This window comes from Liolophura sinensis, chromosome 8 (genome assembly GCF_032854445.1).
Source record: "Liolophura sinensis isolate JHLJ2023 chromosome 8, CUHK_Ljap_v2, whole genome shotgun sequence".
NCBI lineage: Eukaryota > Metazoa > Mollusca > Polyplacophora > Chitonida > Chitonidae > Liolophura > Liolophura sinensis.
The window spans coordinates 46,579,734-46,598,014 of record NC_088302.1 but is presented as its reverse complement, the minus strand read 5'-3'; the positions used below and the strand labels follow the sequence as shown (position 1 = coordinate 46,598,014).

At 39.6% G+C, this 18,281-nt stretch overlaps 3 protein-coding genes across 3 annotated transcripts; all 3 read right to left on the bottom strand.

Annotated features, from left to right (window-relative positions):
• Nucleotides 1–4,247: 4,247 nt before the first annotated feature.
• On the bottom strand, nucleotides 4,248–5,165 carry LOC135473600 (hepatocyte nuclear factor 3-gamma-like). Its single transcript, XM_064753459.1, has one exon. The coding sequence runs from the start codon at nucleotides 5,163–5,165 to the stop codon at nucleotides 4,248–4,250; it is 918 nt and encodes a 305-aa protein (XP_064609529.1).
• A 6,152-nt stretch (nucleotides 5,166–11,317) lies between these two features.
• Nucleotides 11,318–12,247, bottom strand: LOC135473599 (hepatocyte nuclear factor 3-gamma-like). Its single transcript, XM_064753458.1, has one exon. The coding sequence runs from the start codon at nucleotides 12,245–12,247 to the stop codon at nucleotides 11,318–11,320; it is 930 nt and encodes a 309-aa protein (XP_064609528.1).
• A 2,575-nt stretch (nucleotides 12,248–14,822) lies between these two features.
• On the bottom strand, nucleotides 14,823–15,752 carry LOC135473598 (hepatocyte nuclear factor 3-gamma-like). Its single transcript, XM_064753457.1, has one exon. The coding sequence runs from the start codon at nucleotides 15,750–15,752 to the stop codon at nucleotides 14,823–14,825; it is 930 nt and encodes a 309-aa protein (XP_064609527.1).
• Between the last annotated feature and the right edge of the window lie 2,529 nt (nucleotides 15,753–18,281).

Sequence of the window (18,281 nt, the reverse complement as noted above, 5' to 3'; positions counted from 1 at the left end):
TGCCATCAAAATGAACAAGTATGTTTTGTCTTCTACATTTTGACTTCTAACAATCGACACAAAGTTGTATTTTTTCTCCTGCAAAATAACAAAAATGACTTACATATCGTGCAGATTTAAGATGTTGTGGATGTTTTTTTCTGTGGCATGTGTTTCTTAACCTTAAATTATATACAGTGTTGTACATATTACAACAATAAAAGTTACGCTTAATAACCTGTAGGAATCAGTTCCAAGCTATGCTCAACTTAGTAATGATTTAGATAAACGTTTACCACTTAACGAAGCAGCTTAAACAAAGCATGACGTAACATAATGCCATGTGATTTGGTACCTATTCCAGACAATGTTTGTGCAAATAGTTTTTTCACCTCCCACCATAAGTTCTTTACGTGAACCGATGAAGATCTGACCTTAGTACATCACATTTTTATATTTATTTATTTATTTGATTGGTGTTTTACGCCGTACTCAAGATCATTTCACTTATACGACGGCGGCTAGCCTTATGGTGGGAGGAAACCGGGTAGAGCCCGGGGGAAACCCGGGCTGGCAGATCCTCCCACGTACGGCCGGAGAGGAAGACATGTTTGTATCAACAGGTAACCTTTCATAGGGTAAAGTATACCCGCCTAGCCAGGGGATGTCTTTACGGTATGGCACACTGACTACACTTTGGGACTTTGAGAACCTTGCTTTTCTAAGCCATTTTGGAAGTGGACGCTTTTTTCCATACCAACAACTCACTGCCTCAGGTCACGTCATGATTATTTACAAAACCAGTGGTTTGGTGGATACCGGGCATTTCAAGTGTACTGTATTAGAACAGCAGGATAGCATGCAGTTGGAACAAATTCCACAGAGTAACAAATGCTGCACTATTATCTCCGCAAATATACTATATTTTTATAACACAAGTTCATAACATTGAAATCTGAAGCACTACTCTCATGAGGTCATATACTGAGCTACAAAAAATAAACTTAATTTCATTTATTCAAGCTATGCTATTCTAAAACTTGAAAACAATTTCTAAGATGGCTGTGTCGAATGTAACTGGTGTAGCGTTCCATCAAAGTATACTGGAATCCGTCAATTATCCAGCATTCCAACTCTTTTTGACGATACCCAAGAGAATGAAGTCTTTCTCGCGAAAAAAGCTGATGAAGTTTAATATTATGAAATAGACATATTTTTAACTGCGTTTCCTTACAATAATATGCACGTCCAGCACATCAATATATGGAGCTCAAAGGAAATTTTCCTAGTGATTATGAATGATTTTGAAGCGAGCTGAATATAGGTGACGAGTTAAAAGAATTTTATTGATTTATTTGATTGGTGTTTTACGCCGTACTCAAGAATATTTCACTTGTACGACGGCGGCCAGCATTATGGTGGGAAGAAACCGGGCAGAGCCGGTGGAAACCCACGACCATCCGCAGGCTGCTGCCAGACCTTCCCACTTACGGCCGGAGAGGAAGCCAGCATGAGTTGAACTCACAGCGACCGCATTGGTGAGAAGCTTCTGGGTCATAACGCTGCGCTAGCGCGCTAACCAACTGAACCACATAACATCCCCCCCACCCCTCTCCCCGAGTTAAAAGAAACAAACTATGGTATTTATCACGGGTATTTCTAGTCAACTGGGCTGCCCTACTGTAATGACTCGATGTCTAGAATACTTGTTGGTCGCCAGTTTTTATGCGTTAGGGGTTTCCTATCTGTCCAGAAGCCGGAGTAACCTGTCGAAGCTGTCTGGTTAACACGTCATCAGGGTGTTGACACTTGATCCCGCTCAGACAAATATTCTCACGGTTCTAACGGTCTCCTGTGAGTTGCACTCAGAAACCACTTTTATGTTAATGAGGAAATCATTATGAAGACACATTTTCATGAAAATGGCCACGTATTTGTATTTCTTTAAGGTGAAACTGGTTATGGCATTTTCGATAGAATTTTGTCCCTTGTGTAAGCTGAAATAACAATCTTCCGTATATGTACTGTCTAACATAATAAAATGGTGAGCACATCATTCTATTCCATGTAATGTGAATCAGAATGTTTTGCGAATTGTGCCAAAAAAGTATATTTTTATAATGACATGTTTTAAATACTGAATCAGTTATTCAAGTCCATCTCGGCGTTTTGTGCTTGTATGGGAAGAATCTTTGTTTAATTATTTTATATGACGTGGACATTGACGAATCAAAAAAAAAGATAACAAAACGGTGTCAAGAGTATTAGAAGAGATAATTACGGTGTGAACAAAAGGAGCTAACTACAGGTTAACAACCCATTAAGGTAATAAACAAGTTTGTGTGGCTGATTCAAACAACCCAGAGGGCAGACTGGTGTGTCAAGTCTTAATTACCTCCCTTGAGTAAAGGCAAGGATACAGTACTGTGTTTGGTGTTACCTGTGATACATTGCAAACTGCGGCCATGTCTTTATCACTTCGCTTTAATATGACATGTGAAATCTAGCCCAGACGAATTCCACACGCACATCCGGGTTTAACTTTGTCACGTAAAATGGTTTGTTTACCTCTAATTAGCTCTCGTTGTTCACACTTTAATGAAATGTTATACTGTTGCCTCTTGGATATGTCATTGCAATCACATAAGTAAATATTTATTTGTATTTCGTTGGTGTTTTACACGGAGCTCAAGAATATTTCACTTCTGCGACGCCGGTCAGCATTATGGTGGGAGGACATCGGGCAGAGCTCGGGGGAATCAACCATACATAGCATAAGTAAGTAAATAATTCCAATAACGATCATAAATTAAACCAAAAAATAGCAATCTAAAGGACTTTGACATCTTTTTTTAGGAAGGTTAGGTTTTAGGAAGATTTACCTTATCGTTTAAATTTTATTCGAAATAGAATTACGTGGAGATAATTATCACCGTCATTTTATCACGTTACCAGTACTTTTATGTTGGGTGGCATGAGGGAATACAGGTTAAAAGAGATCTAAGGGCACTTAAGTTTTATACTTAATATATACATCGTAAAGAAATATGAGCTCGAGGTCATTTTCGTGAAACTTTGTATGAAAATGTCCCCGTAAGTTTACGGTGCTATACCTCCTAAATGTAATTCACATCTGCCGAAGGCCTCTGAACCCAGCCGTGAGAATATTGGTCTGGGCGGGAACGTGTCAACACCCTGATGACGTGTTAACAACTACGACAGGTTACTCCGAATTCTTGACGTATGGTAAACGCTTAACGCGTAATAACTGTTTACAAAACAAACATTTTGCACAATAAGTGATTGCATGAAGACAGCACAGTCGATGAAACAGAAATACAGTAAAAAAACTCGAGTGGCATAAGGTTGGTTTTATTGTAGTTCTATTAATGTTTATGTAAACAATAGGTTGCGTCAAAGGCGGGCATTTCGGGTTTCACATGCACATGATTTCTAAGATGGAACTTCTTGAGCCATGTTATACCAATAATGAATAAACATGTGTAAGGTAATGTAACTAATGACATGTCGAAACCAGGATGTTTTGTTCAATTCGCTTTGGTTTTCCAAGCCTCAGTTATTTAAGCGATCGCCAACTTCCGTCCACTGTTGATAGTTTTACAGCCTTTATGGATGTTCAAATCCAGTTCTGGATGCTTTGTTGTGGCTTGCGTTAAGGAAGTCTGTCAAGTCTTCGCAGGTAAAACGAAATACTTAATGGATTCCTCTCTTACTTACATGTATTTATAAATTTAAACACTCAGAGAAACCACGATAGTCTCTCGTTTTAGCAAACTTTCAAAAAGGAGGAAATATGGTGTAAAATGAGAAGATGATTGAACGAATGATCACAAGAATCAGACTGATGCACAAGATCCTAATTATCTTATCAATTGTTGGCTGTACATCTAATGGGATACTGGTTAATTAAAACTCGTGCAGTATGGGCACGGCTAGTTTTAGTAATCCAGACGTAAAATACTAGACCGATGAGAATAAACTGCCTACAGGGAGCAGATTTCAAAAGGAAAATAAAGCTTTACCAGCTACAATTTTCACGTACGCCTTAACACACAGTATTAAGACACTGTGGCAGAAACGTTTTACAGCACCCAAAATCAACACTGACGTAATAATATAAAGCAGACAAATATTTTATTTAACATAGAAAACAAATTATGGAAATATAAAGCGGGAAATGAAATATCACGCAGAAACAACTAACAAACACAAAAAAACAACAACAACATTGTTCTTCACACGGATTTCTACTGACTAGAAGTGTATATCAGACTGGAATAAGAGTAATCTGGCACTAAACAGGAGTCGACAGAAGCTAGTGATTGCCTTACAGGCGAAAATGACGTTACCAGATGTGACCCGCAGTAAAATGCTTCTGCGGTCAGGCTTGACTGCAATGGGCCGGATTGGGAACTCTGAACATGTTGAGGTCTTTGAAAATATATCTGCTGCTCCTCTTTAGACAAGATGGCGTTTATGCCGAAGGTTTCGATCAATTCGCGCGTTGGCATGACAATACTTGTCATTGGAACGTAACCTTGTTCAGAGGCGTTGCAGGGAGGATGAAACTGAGAGGTAGTCGACGTTTCCGCGACTCTCCCAGAGGTACATTGTGGAGAATCGGAATCGGAGCACAAAGCCGATGTCAGTTTGCGGAACTCTTCGTCACATTTTCGAACTCGACGACGGGCATGTCTCCTACGGAAATCTCCCTGCTCGAAGTCCTCGATGTTTGCAAGGTGAATGGACCAGTAGTTACCCTTGCCATTTTCACTGCGCCCATTTTTCACAAAGCACTCATTCAGGGAAAGGTTGTGACGGACGCTATTTCTCCAACTTTTGTCTTTGCTCTGATAATAGGGGAAGTTCTCTGAGATCCATTGATAGATTTCTGACAGAAGCAATCGTTTCTCCTCTGAACTCTGAATAGCCATGGAGATGAGAGCGATATAAGACAGGCCAGGTTTTGTTCCGGGATTCTTCTTGGCTTTTTCGATCTCGGCACAAGCAGTGTCTTTGTCGATGATACAGGCAAAATCTTCCTGCGGTAAACAAGAGGGTTTTATATCTGATTCAGTCCAACTTTCTTTCTCCTCTTTACAAGTTATCTCATTTGAATCAGGAGTTTTTGTGGTGATCCCTAAGTTGTCGGTGTACAAAGTCATGATGTTCCTAGTTTTTCTACTAAGACTTTCTGCGCTGTGTTCACCTAAGGTGCTGAGGCGATCTGACCTTCTACCTTAGCGACACAAGTTTTATACCAGCTGCCAACGGTGTATTTTTGGGGCTAATTGCCAGTGAAATTCGTCTGAGGGAGAGTTCACATGTCATGTTAAAGCGAGCTGATAAAGACCAGGCCGCAGTTTGCAGTAGATCACAGTTTCCCCTCTGTAACACGGTTAACACTACAAACAGTAAAGTGTTCCCGCCTTACTCAGAACAGGTCATTAATGTATGGCACACCAGCCTGCCCTCTGGGTTGCTTGGTTGTGTCACGCTAAACGGTTTGTTTATCTGTAAATGACTCCCGTTGCTCACACCTTAGTTATCTCCTGTAACACTCTTGACAATGCTGTTTTCTGACTAATCATTAAACGTGATTAGCAATTACTGCAAGAACAGCAAAAAAGTTCAATTACAGTCTTAAATTAAGAAAAGAAATTTAGTTTTAAGATGTGGCGTTTCTCACTGTAGTGTGGCGAGGAGAGTTTTCTTAAAACCTGATTGTTCTTGTACTTGTGGATTGGTGAAATCTAAATATATTTTTGTGGCGTATAGCTATAATCAATTTTTGAATGATGTTAAAATTCAAAATAGTGCTGGGCGTTGAACAGTTTTATTTTATATTCAATGGAACTCCGTAAAGAGTGGTGTCCTCATGATTCTATCACATCATGAGTACTTTTTCTGTACTCTGGACTTAATTATTAACTAGGAAAACAATTCTAGCCCTTTGTCATTAAACATTCATGTATACAGTTGTGTGACAAATGCATCGTTGGTGTTATTCGCAGTCTACCGAAAGATCCTGGTTTCTTCCTGTCCGTGAGAAACGTGTTCTGAGTGCAATCACGTGTCAACATCCTGATGACGTGTTAACCAGGTAACTACGACAGGTAACTCAGAACATATGGGAAACGGCTGAAGCGTAATAACTGGTGGTAACCAAACATTCTAAACACGAAGTAATTTTTTCAAGATAGTAGAATCTATCAGAGAAAAAAAAACAGAAAATAAAAACAAACAGAAACTACTAATAATTGTTCTATTCATGTTCACAGCCAGATTGAGTGAAGAGGATGGAATATATGAGCATTTGACGTCCAGCCACAAAATAGGGATGCATATAGCTTATGCATAGGATTATGCATATTAAAGGTTAAATACAACTTCTTTTCGAATAAAAGGTGTAAACTATAGCCCAATCGACGCGACGCAAAACGGCCAGTGGGATATCGTTTTCACCGTTCTTAATTGAGTTTGTTCTTATTGATTTATTTAGGAATACAGTAATTTTCTCACAATGGAATTTATTTGAGGACAATGGTTGATACAGTGTACATATCTGCACTGTTACAACCACCTTGGAACATCCAGTGGTTATAACTTCTTTGAGTTATATTCACAGCGGGTCGTCATGTCGCTGTTACACTAAGCCAGCTATCATAGGGTACCGGCAAAGCGAGCGAGACCAGCCAAAATGAAGTATCTTGCACCAGGCCAACCATCATACAGTATCTGTATCGCAAATACCAGCCAAAACACAGTATCTACCACTAGGCCAACCATCACGCGGTTTTCTTTATCACTAGAGCAACCAAAACGCTGTACCTAACACCAACACGCAAGGCCAACCAACACGCAATATCAAACGTATTATTGGTGTAATCCGGTTAGTTTACCTCGTCAAAGTATAACTCTAGCAATAGTCACTGTGGGTTGACCTTTGCTCTTATAGAGAGTACAATAATTCATTTTGTCTGCATAAATGAAACTGTAATCTGCGACTCTTAGGGTATATCGCCTAACATTTATTACCTGAGCAGTCATCATGGGTATCACGTGATGCCTCAAAAGTCTTAACTCAGATGTAGTAACCGCTCTTTATACTTGCTAGGTATTAACAAGTCAAATAGCGGGTCGTAAACCTGTCTTTAATGAGACTGCTTCACAAATTCATGCAGTTTCTACAACAACCCATTTTATTCATCTTCATTCATGAAGTACAATAAACGTACTTTCCCAAGGAAAAAATTGCAAAATCAATACACAATCTTTTATCATAAGTACTCCAATAACAGGTAACAAAAAAGCAGGAAGCCAGGGATTTGATGATCGCAATAGTAAGTGTTTTTCATTCTCTCCCCAAAGCCCTGCCACCAGCCCGTGAGACAGACGTCTGAGAGGGATTACGTGTCAACACCGTGACGACAAATGTTAACCAGGTAGTTACGAATTTTCTCGCTAGATGGCGTTCGTGTCATAGCAGTGGTTCGCGCTTGATTGTGTTGCCGGATGTGCATGAAATTCAATGGAAGTGACAGCCACTGCCAACATTGTTTAAGCATGCCTCAGTACTGTTCGGTACGATGTTGTAGAAATTTTATTGGACATAAGTATCCACTTGATTCCGACCTTCAACTGAAATGCAGAGCTGCTCTTTGGGGGATAAATCCCACAACAAAAAAGCTTTGGACACCTGGAGTAAAAGACGTAGTGTGCAAATTAGGTTGGTAACCGTGGGAAATTCTTTGTGAAATATATTCGTTAAGACTTGCTGCTGCAGTTCTACCACTAACCAAAATGTAGCCGACTCGCAGAATTTCTTCGACGGCGAATTTTGTGATAATAATCCTGTCGGATATGGCTGTTATTTTGTTGCTCTGGTGGTTGTTTTCAGAAGTACAAAAACACTGTTGTACTGTACCGGGCAACAAACAAACAAAAATGTACCGTACAAACAGAATGGTCATTATACCAATTACTTTTAAACCTTTTTTCCACTTAGTGATTGTAAATAGGATTCCAAATAATAAATTACTAAATTAAATTCCAAGTAATAAATTAAATGATCTCCCTGTCCTCAGAATTTAGTATTGAATAAAGCACTCTTTCATCCAAGTCAAAAACTTCTTATATTGATTTAAATTCGAGGTTTAATTTTTGTTATTTTGCTTCTTGCTTTTGTTCCTGTTGCTTTGTGATTTCTTTTGCTTTTTTCTCTCCAGACACACAGTTGGTAAAGCGTCCGAGGTAATAGATAAGTTCATTACTGATGATTTTGAGAGGAACTTTAGAAACACAGGGGTCATTTTAGACGCAACAGAAACCCCAATTAACAAACCTTCCCATGTTGATACACAGTGTATAACTTAGTCCTCCTATAAACACCGTAACACCTTAAAACAGTGATTGGATGCACTCCTAGAGGTTCCATTTCTTACACAAGTGACTCTTATGGTTTTACTACTGCTTTACCTCAGGAGATTTGTCAGGTACCTGGCAAATGGGGGTAGTACCCCTTTAACTCTGTGAGGTTTCCTCTCCATATAAACCAGACTGCTTACAATGTACTTATTTGAATAAATCTTAGTATAGTATTAAGCACCAGTAGGAAGGTCCGCCAGCAACCCGCGGATTGTTGTGGATTTCCATTGGCCTCTGCCCGGTTTTCTCCGACCATAATACTGGCGTCTGGTGTCGGTGTCAAGTAAGGCAAATCAACACAAATAAATAAGCCCGCTCTACGGGTTCTCACACCTAATTTTTTCTTAAACTCAGAAATGGCCTTCATGCTGTTTCCCGTGAAGCATTGCTTTTGCTGTGATTTGCTGTCTTCTAAGAAAGGAGGCACACAAATTTTGCTTGTTTCTGCGGCTTGTCATTTCGATGATCTCTCCAAAACGCGAAACTGCACGACGCCATCTCCCAATACCAGGTCTGGCTGGCACTTCTTGTATTACATTCCACAATCTCGGCCTGCGAGGTGGTTATCAAGAAAAGCAGAAATGTTTCATTGTAAAAATGGTGCTTAAACAGTTATGTCAGCACCTGGAATAATTCAATTTTTCAACTGCCTACTGCATATTTAAATATTATCTAATCTAAAATTCAAACGGACTGGACAAAAGCATGTTGCAGACGGCTTTCTGATCTGATAGTTCACTCAAAGATTCTAGTAATTTCTAAAAGAAAATTACCCTAGATGCTGCGTCCACCCAGTTATCTGTGTGCGGCAAAGGGAGGTAATCATGGTCAGCAGCTGAGGCCTGCAAGCTTGCTCTAGGATAAAGATGCCTCATGGCAAGATCTACAGATGAAATGGAGCCGTAGTTAATCCTCATCTTTCTCACGTGATCATTAAATCCTCCCATGTTCCTGTATTTGGCAGGTCTTGGGTCATCCAGCATTCTGCCAGAGAATTTCCTCTTGCAAGGTAATTTCTCTGCCTTAACTGGAGATCCTGCAAAATAAAATGACTCGTTGCCGTCATCATTTCAGGGAATTTCAGCACTTAGGTGTATGAAGGCACTAGTTCACTTCAACTGTCAGGGTCTTAACCAATAAGGTCGCCTGTTTGAACACAACAATCCCTGCTTTGGGTGTGGATTTAAGACAGGAGGTGTGTCAAGTATTACAATGGTTTACCCCTGATGATTTTGGCTTTCTGTAGTGAAATGTTCTTCAATACAGCTTTCAACACTACTCAAATAAATAAAGCAATCATACTATCCGAGGAGTTCTCCAGATTAGAAAAAAAACTTAATTACATCTGCCATTGTAGTCACTTGAAATTCAATTATATTTAATCACTCAAATTTTTCAACATTTACATATCATAAAATATAAACTTGCCAATTATTAGTTTCTGAACAATCCAGGTCACTTTTCCCAGACAACTGACAAAGTAGCAATCCTCTCGAACTGTGACATAAAATTTACCATTGTACTTGTTCTTCGGTCTGTACAAAATCCTGGAAAAGTAGCCTTCAATATGCTCCATTGTCACCGGAGAGAACAAAACCCCATGTTGTGCTGTAAGCTGCTGAAGACCAGTTGAAGACGATTCCGGCTCAAGCGGTTCAGGTATCTGAAAGGCAGGGGCCCTAAAATCATGATTTCTGCCATATGCACGCAAACCTGTCAGTTTAATATAATATTTCTATGTTATACCCTATAAGTTCATTATTTACTGTTAAATTATTCCATCACCAGCAGCGGCCACAACAGAATTATTTTAGATGTTCTACTGACCTCAACATGGTGATGAGAACTTATGATTTTGCTACGTTGAAAGATATGTACATAATCCTCCTCCTAACAATGACCTCCCCTCCCCACAAATAAAACGGGCTAATTTTAGTGAATATGGTTTTACATTTCATAACTCTTAACAACTCTGTCAAACCGCCTTTCTTTACAAAGACGTACTTTTTTCATCGTATCAGCTAAAATGTCATTTTGACGTACTGAAAGTATCTTACTGTAACACGTTCGGTTGTCGGTAATTACTTCCAAACGTGCTTATTACTGAATAAAAAAGTTTATGCGAGTGCGTACCTTTAAATCAATTCTGTTTTTCGGCCTGCAGTTGTCGCAAATCTCTTTATAAGCTCGGATTGTAGTTTTGTAACAGTCCATCGAGCGTACTTGCCGCGTCCCAGACGACATCCTGACCACTGCTATGGCATAAGCGCCACTGCCGGATTAATCTGCTGGAGCCCCCCCATTCCAATGATGTCACGATTGTAAATATTTTTTCAAGACTGGGCAAATCCGATTATATTTCACCATCAATTTTGAACACTCATGAGAAAAATAGTAGTCTTGCGTTTTAGCAAAGTTTCAAACATGGAAAAGTAGGGTGTACAATCAGAACATCATTGAACGCATGGTAAAAAAAATCTAACTGATGAACTGCACAAGACAAATTGCAGTGTTTCGGCTCTTGGATAACCGCCTAATAAGACACTGGTTATATAAAACTAGTGCCGTATAGAAACCGTTTACTTCTGGTGATCGCAACAGACACAAAATGTAACTAAAATGTTGAGAATTAACTCCCCACATGGAACAGACATCAAAGAGAAAATAAGGCTTTACCAGCTACAGTTTCCACATATATATACATACATTATTCAGTGTGGGATGAGCTTTTTACACCTCCCAAAAATGAACGCTGATATGATGATGTAGACCAGGAGAATAGATTTTATTTAACATAGAAAATTAACATATTAGGAAAAAGCAGCGTGGAAATGAAAAATCACACGGAAAAATATAACAAAAGCTAAAAACCACCAAAAAACACTGTTGCTCAGACGGATTTCTCCTGACTAGAAGTGTATATCAGACTGGGATACGAGTAATTCGGCATCAAATAAGAGTTGAGAGAAGGCACTGTGTGTATTACAGGCGAAAACAAGGTCATCTGATGTGCCCCACAGTGAAATGATTCTCCGTTAAGACCTGACTGCAGTGAATTAGATTGGAAATTCTGGGCATGCGGAGATCTCTGAAAATACATGTGCTGCTCCTCTTCGGACAAAATGGCGTCTATCCCGAAAGTAGCAATCAACTCGCTCGTTGCTGTCATAACACTTGTCATTGGAACGTAACCTTGCACAGAAGGACTACAAGGAGGAGATATTTGGGAAGTATTCGACGTTTCTGCGACTGTCCCGGAGCTACATTGTGAAGAATCGGAATCGGAGCACAAAGCTGAAGTCAGTTTTCGGAACTCTTCGTCGCATTTTCGCACTCGACGACGAGCATGTCTCCTACGGAAATCTCCCTGCTCAAAGTCTTCGACGTTTGCAAGGTGAATGGACCAGTAGTTACCCTTGCCATTTTCACTGCGCCCATTTTTCACAAAGCACTCATTCAGGGAAAGGTTGTGACGGACGCTGTTTCTCCAACTTTTGTCTTTGCTCTGGTAATAGGGGAAGTTCTCTGAGATCCATTGGTAGATCTCTGACAGAAGCAATCGTTTCTCCTCTGAACTCTGAATAGCCATGGAGATGAGAGCGATATAAGACAGGCCAGGTTTTGTTTCCGGATTTTTTTTTGCTTTTTCGATCTCGGCACAAGCAGCGTCTTTGTCTATGATGTAGGCAAAATCTTCCTGCGGTAAACAAGAGGGTTTTGTACCTGATTCAATCCAGCTTTCTTTCTCTTGTTTACAAGTTCTCTCATTTGAATCAGGACTCTTTGTGGTGATCCCCAAGTTGTCGGTGTACAAAGTCATGGTGTTCCTAGTTTTTCTATTAAGCCTTTCTGCGTTGTGTTCACCTGAGGTGCTGAGGCAATCTGACCTTCTACCTTACCGACACAAGATTTATACCCATTGCCAATGGTGTATTTCTCGGGCTAATTTCGTCTGAGGGAGAGTTCACATGTCATGTTAAAGCGAGCTGATAAAGACCAGGCCGCAGTTTGCAGTAGATCACGGTTTCCCCTCTGTACACGGTTAACACTACAAACGGTATAGTGTTCCCGCCTTACTCAGGGGAGGTCATTAAGGTATGGCACACCAGCCTGCCCTGTGGGTTGTTTGGTTGTGACACGCTAAACGGTTTGTTTACCTGTAATTGACTCCCGTTGCTCACACCTTAGTTAACTCCTGTAACACTCTTGGCAAGGTTATTTTCTGATTATTCATTCAACGTCATTACGAATTAGTCTTAAATCAACCAAAGAAATTGAATTTGAAGACATGGCTTTTCTCATTGCAGTGTGGCGAGGACAGTGAGCTTAAAGCCTGAATGTTGTTGTTCTCCTCTATCAGTCAAATCCAAATATATATTTTTGTGGAGGACAATATTCTCATGGTCGCTGTTTAAAAAGATTGGTTTAATACTACAATATGGTGCATAGATGCACGCTGTTCTAGTTACAATCAGTGTTTGAATGGTTCATTGCAACTGCATTCAGAGTGATGTCCTCATTTTTTATTCACATGAAGAGGACCTATACGGCAGACTGGGCTTAATATGTAACTGTAGCAGAAAGATGTTTGCCATGCATTTGCAAGTAAACATTAACGTATACAGTTGTGTTTAAATGCATCGTGGGTGTAATTCGCAGTCTACCAAAGATCCTAGTTCCTTCCTGTCCGTGAGAAACGTGTTCTGACCGTAATCACGTGTCAACACCTGATGATGTGTTAACCAGGTAGCTACGACAGCTAACTCAGACATTTGAACATATGGAAAACGGCTAAAGCGTAATAACTGGTGGTAACCAAATATTCCAGACACGAAGTAATTTATTCAGGATAGTAGAATCAAAGAGAAAAAAAACAATAACAAACAAAAGTAACTCACGGTTGTTCTATTTATATTTACAGTCCACAACGAGTGAACTGAATGGAATGCATGAGGATTTTGACGTCCAGCCACAAAATACGTATCTTTATAGCTTTTACACAGGATATTACATAGCAAAGGTTAAATACCACAAATACACTTCAAGTAAATGTGTAGTAGGTAATACATTTCTTTTTAATGAGACTGCTTCAAACGTTTATGGAGTTTCTGTGCATTATCATTGTTTTAGTTAACACAACAACCCATTAGTATTTTACCGAATATTGTTCAATTTTTATACCATTTTTATTTTCAGTGAATAGTATGCTACTAATAATGAAAAGGTCGTAGTTGATGTTCCTCGCAAGATATGCTTCTTAACTGTGAGTTGGTATGGATAACGTTACCTTAAAACTCTACAACTCCATCAGGATTTTAGTTCGGCCTTATTTCTGTTACAGATGTTATATTGGACATGTGCTTGAAGACAATCTGCTTTTCAAAGCACATCTGTAACAAACTACTCTACTAAACTGTCACTGCCAGAAGGTTGTAGTCGCCTGAAAGATCTTACTAAGAGAGGGAGGCGTTTGTGTTTAGCTCGAAATTGTGCACTCACAAGCGACAGTTTGTCTTACAAAAAAAACTGATCTGATCTGGAGACTTTCCATTCACTTTGATTTTATTTATTTATCTCCTTTGGTGTTTACTAAGAACAGTACACAGGTTTTTTTTAATTCTCAGTGCGCGGCTTCCCAAGGCAGCTAGGATGGAGTGTTTTTTGATAGTCAGACGGCCACGTGAAACTTCCCACTGACAAAACGCAAAATCAATACACAATGTTTTATCATAACTACTCCATGAAAGGATAAACAAAAAAAAAAGCAGGAAGCAAGGGATTCGACAACAGATGATGGTAGCTATGACGGGTTTCTACGAGTTTCAATAATGTCCCGATTTTAGATGCTTTTTGAAGACTGGGTAAATCCGATTTTATCTGACCATCATCAATGTTAAACACTTATGAAAAACACTCGTCGTCTCGCGTTTTACCAAAGTTTCAAACAAGTGGAAATGTGCTGTGCAATCAGAATACTATTCAATGGATGGTAAAATAATCCAACTGAATCCAACCAAATGTTTCGCTTGTTGGACAAACGTCCAATGGGACATTGATTATATAAAGCTAGTGCCCTATAGAAAGGAGTTAGTTCTGGTGATTGCAACAGACATAACTACAATGCTGAGAATGAACTGCCTACACGGAGCAGATTTCGAAGAGAAAATAAGGCTTTACCAGCTACAGTTTCCACATATACATACACACATTATTCAGACAGTGTGGCATGTGTTTTTTACACCCCCAAAAAATGAACGCTGATATGATGATGTAGACCAGGAGAATAGATTTTATTTAACATAGAAAATTAACATATTAGGAAAAAGCAGCGTGGAAATGAAAAATCACACGGAAAAATGTAACAAAAGCTAAAAACCACCAAAAAACACTGTTGCTCAGACTGATTTCTCCTGACTAGAAGTGTATATCAGACTGGGATACGAGTAATTCGGCATCAAATAAGAGTTGAGAGAAGGCGCTGTGTGTATTACAGGCGAAAACAAGGTCATCTGATGTGCCCCACAGTGAAATGATTCTCCGTTCAGACCTGACTGCAGTGAATTAGATTGGAAATTCTGGGCATGCGGAGATCTCTGAAAATACATGTGCTGCTCCTCTTCAGACAAAATGGCGTCTATCCCGAAAGTAGCAATCAACTCGCTCGTTGCCGTCATAACACTTGTCATTGGAACGTAACCTTGCACAGAAGGACTACAAGGAGGAGATATTTGGGAAGTATTCGACGTTTCTGCGACTGTCCCGGAGCTATATTGTGAAGAATCGGAATCGGAGCACAAAGCCGAAGTCAGTTTTCGGAACTCTTCGTCGCATTTTCGCACTCGACGACGAGCATGTCTCCTACGGAAATCTCCCTGCTCAAAGTCTTCGACGTTTGCAAGGTGAATGGACCAGTAGTTACCCTTGCCATTTTCACTGCGCCCATTTTTCACAAAGCACTCATTCAGGGAAAGGTTGTGACGGACGCTGTTTCTCCAACTTTTGTCTTTGCTCTGATAATAGGGGAAGTTCTCTGAGATCCATTGGTAGATTTCTGACAGAAGCAATCGTTTCTCCTCTGAACTCTGAATAGCCATGGAGATGAGAGCGATATAAGACAGGCCAGGTTTTGTTTCCGGATTTTTTTTTGCTTTTTCGATCTCGGCACAAGCAGCGTCCTTGTCTATGATGTAGGCAAAATCTTCCTGCGGTAAACAAGAGGGTTTTGTACCTGATTCAATCCAGCTTTCTTTCTCTTGTTTACAAGTTCTCTCATTTGAATCAGGACTCTTTGTGGTGATCCCCAAGTTGTCGGTGTACAAAGTCATGGTGTTCCTAGTTTTTCTATTAAGCCTTTCTGCGTTGTGTTCACCTGAGGTGCTGAGGCAATCTGACCTTCTACCTTACCGACACAAGATTTATACCCATTGCCAATGGTGTATTTCTCGGGCTAATTGCAAGCTGATTTCGTCTGAGGGAGAGTTCACATGTCATGTTAAAGCGAGCTGATAAAGACCAGGCCGCAGTTTGCAGTAGATCACAGTTTCCCCTCTGTACACGGTTAACACTACAAACGGTATAGTGTTCCCGCCTTACTCAGGGGAGGTCATTAAGGTATGGCACACCAGCCTGCCCTGTGGGTTGTTTGGTTGTGACACGCTAAACGGTTTGTTTACCTGTAATTGACTCCCGTTGCTCACACCGTAGTTAACTCCTGTAACACTCTTGGCAAGGTTATTTTCTGATTATTCATTCAACGTCATTACGAATTAGTCTTAAATCAACCAAAGAAATTGAATTTGAAGACATGGCTTTTCTCATAGCAGTGTGGCGAGGATAGTGAGCTTAAAACCTGAATGTTGTTGTTCTCCTCTATCAGTCAAATCCAAATATATATTTTTGTGGAGGACAATATTCTCATGGTCGCTGTTTAAAAAGATTGGTTTAATACTACAATATGGTGCATATATGCACGCTATTCTAGTTACAATCAGTGTTTGAATGGTTCATTGCAACTGCGTTCAGAGTGATGTCCCCATTTTTTATTCACATGAAGAGGACCTATACGGCAGACTGGGCTTAATAAGTAACTGTAGCAGAAAGATGTTTGCCATGCATTTGCAAGTAAACATTAACGTATACAGTTGTGTTTAAATGCATCGTGGGTGTAATTCGCAGTCTACCAAAGATCCTAGTTCCTTCCTGTCCGTGAGAAACGTGTTCTGAGCGTAATCACGTGTCAACACCTGATGATGTGTTAACCAGGTAGCTACGACAGCTAACTCAGACATCTGAACATATGGAAAACGGCTAAAGCGTAATAACTGGTGGTAACCAAATATTCCAGACACGAAGTAATTTATTCAGGATAGTAGAATCAAAGAGAAAAAAACAATAACAAACAAAAGTAACTCACGGTTGTTCTATTTATGTTTACAGTCCACAACGAGTGAACTGAATGGAATGCATGAGGATTTTGACGTCCAGCCACAAAATACGTATCTTTATAGCTTTTACACAGGATATAACATAGCAAAGGTTAAATACCACAAATACACTTCAAGTGAATGTGTAGTAGGTAATACATTTCTTTTTAATGAGACTGCTTCAAACTTTTATGGAGTTTCTGTGCATTATCATTGTTTTAGTTAACACAACAACCCATTAGTATTTTACCGAATATTGTTCAATTTTTATACCATTTTTATTTTCAGTGAATAGTATGCTACTAATAATGAAAAGGTCGTAGTTGATGTTCCTCGCAAGATATGCTTCTTAACTGTGAGTTGGTATGGATAACGTTACCTTAAAACTCTACAACTACATCAGGATTTTAGTTCGGCCTTATTTCAGTTACAGATGTTATATTGGACATGTGCTTGAAGACAATCTGCTTTTCAAAACACATCTGTAACAAACTACTCTACTAAACTGTCACTGCCAGAAGGTTGTAGTCGCCTGAAAGATCTTACTAAGAGAGGGAGGCGTTTGTGTTTAGCTCGAAATTGTGCACTCACAAGCGACAGTTTGTCTTACAAAAAAAAACTGATCTAATCTGGAGACTTTCCATTCACTTTGATTTTATTTATTTATCTCCTTTGGTGTTTACTAAGAACAATACACAGGTTTTTTTTTAATTCTCAGTGCGCGGCTTCCCAAGGCAGCTAGGATGGAGTGTTTTTTGATAGTCAGACGGCCACGTGAAACTTCCCAGTGACAAAACGCAAAATCAATACACAATGTTTTATCATAACTACTCCATGAAAGGATAAACAAAAAAAAGCAGGAAGCAAGGGATTCGACAACAGATGATGGTAATAGTAAGTATTTGGTCCCCAAAGCTCTGCCACCAGTCTCTGAGACACACGTCTGAGAGGGATTACGGTGATGACACATGTTAACCAGGTAGCTATGACGGGTTTCTACGAGTTTCAATAATGTCCCGATTGTAGATGCTTTTTGAAGACTGGGTAAATCCGATTTTATCTGACCATCATCAATGTTAAACACTTATGAAAAACACTCGTCGTCTCGCGTTTTACCAAAGTTTCAAACAAGTGGAAATGTGCTGTGCAATCAGAATACTATTCAATGGATGGTAAAAAAATCCAACTGATTCCAACCAAATGTTTCGCTTGTTGGACAAACGTCCAATGGGACATTGATTATATAAAGCTAGTGCCCTATAGAAAGGGGTTAGTTCTGGTGATTGCAACAGACATAACTACAATGCTGAGAATGAACTGCCTACACGGAGCAGATTTCAAAGAGAAAATAAGGCTTTACCAGCTACAGTTTCCACATATACATACACACATTATTCAGACAGTGTGGCATGAGCTTTTTACACCTCCCCA

What these genes read in the sequence shown, in the direction of transcription:
- LOC135473600 (XM_064753459.1), bottom strand. Translation starts at nt 5,165, where the DNA reads ATGACTTTGTACACCGACAACTTAGGGATCACCACAAAAACTCCTGAT.
- LOC135473599 (XM_064753458.1), bottom strand. Translation starts at nt 12,247, where the DNA reads ATGACTTTGTACACCGACAACTTGGGGATCACCACAAAGAGTCCTGAT.
- LOC135473598 (XM_064753457.1), bottom strand. Translation starts at nt 15,752, where the DNA reads ATGACTTTGTACACCGACAACTTGGGGATCACCACAAAGAGTCCTGAT.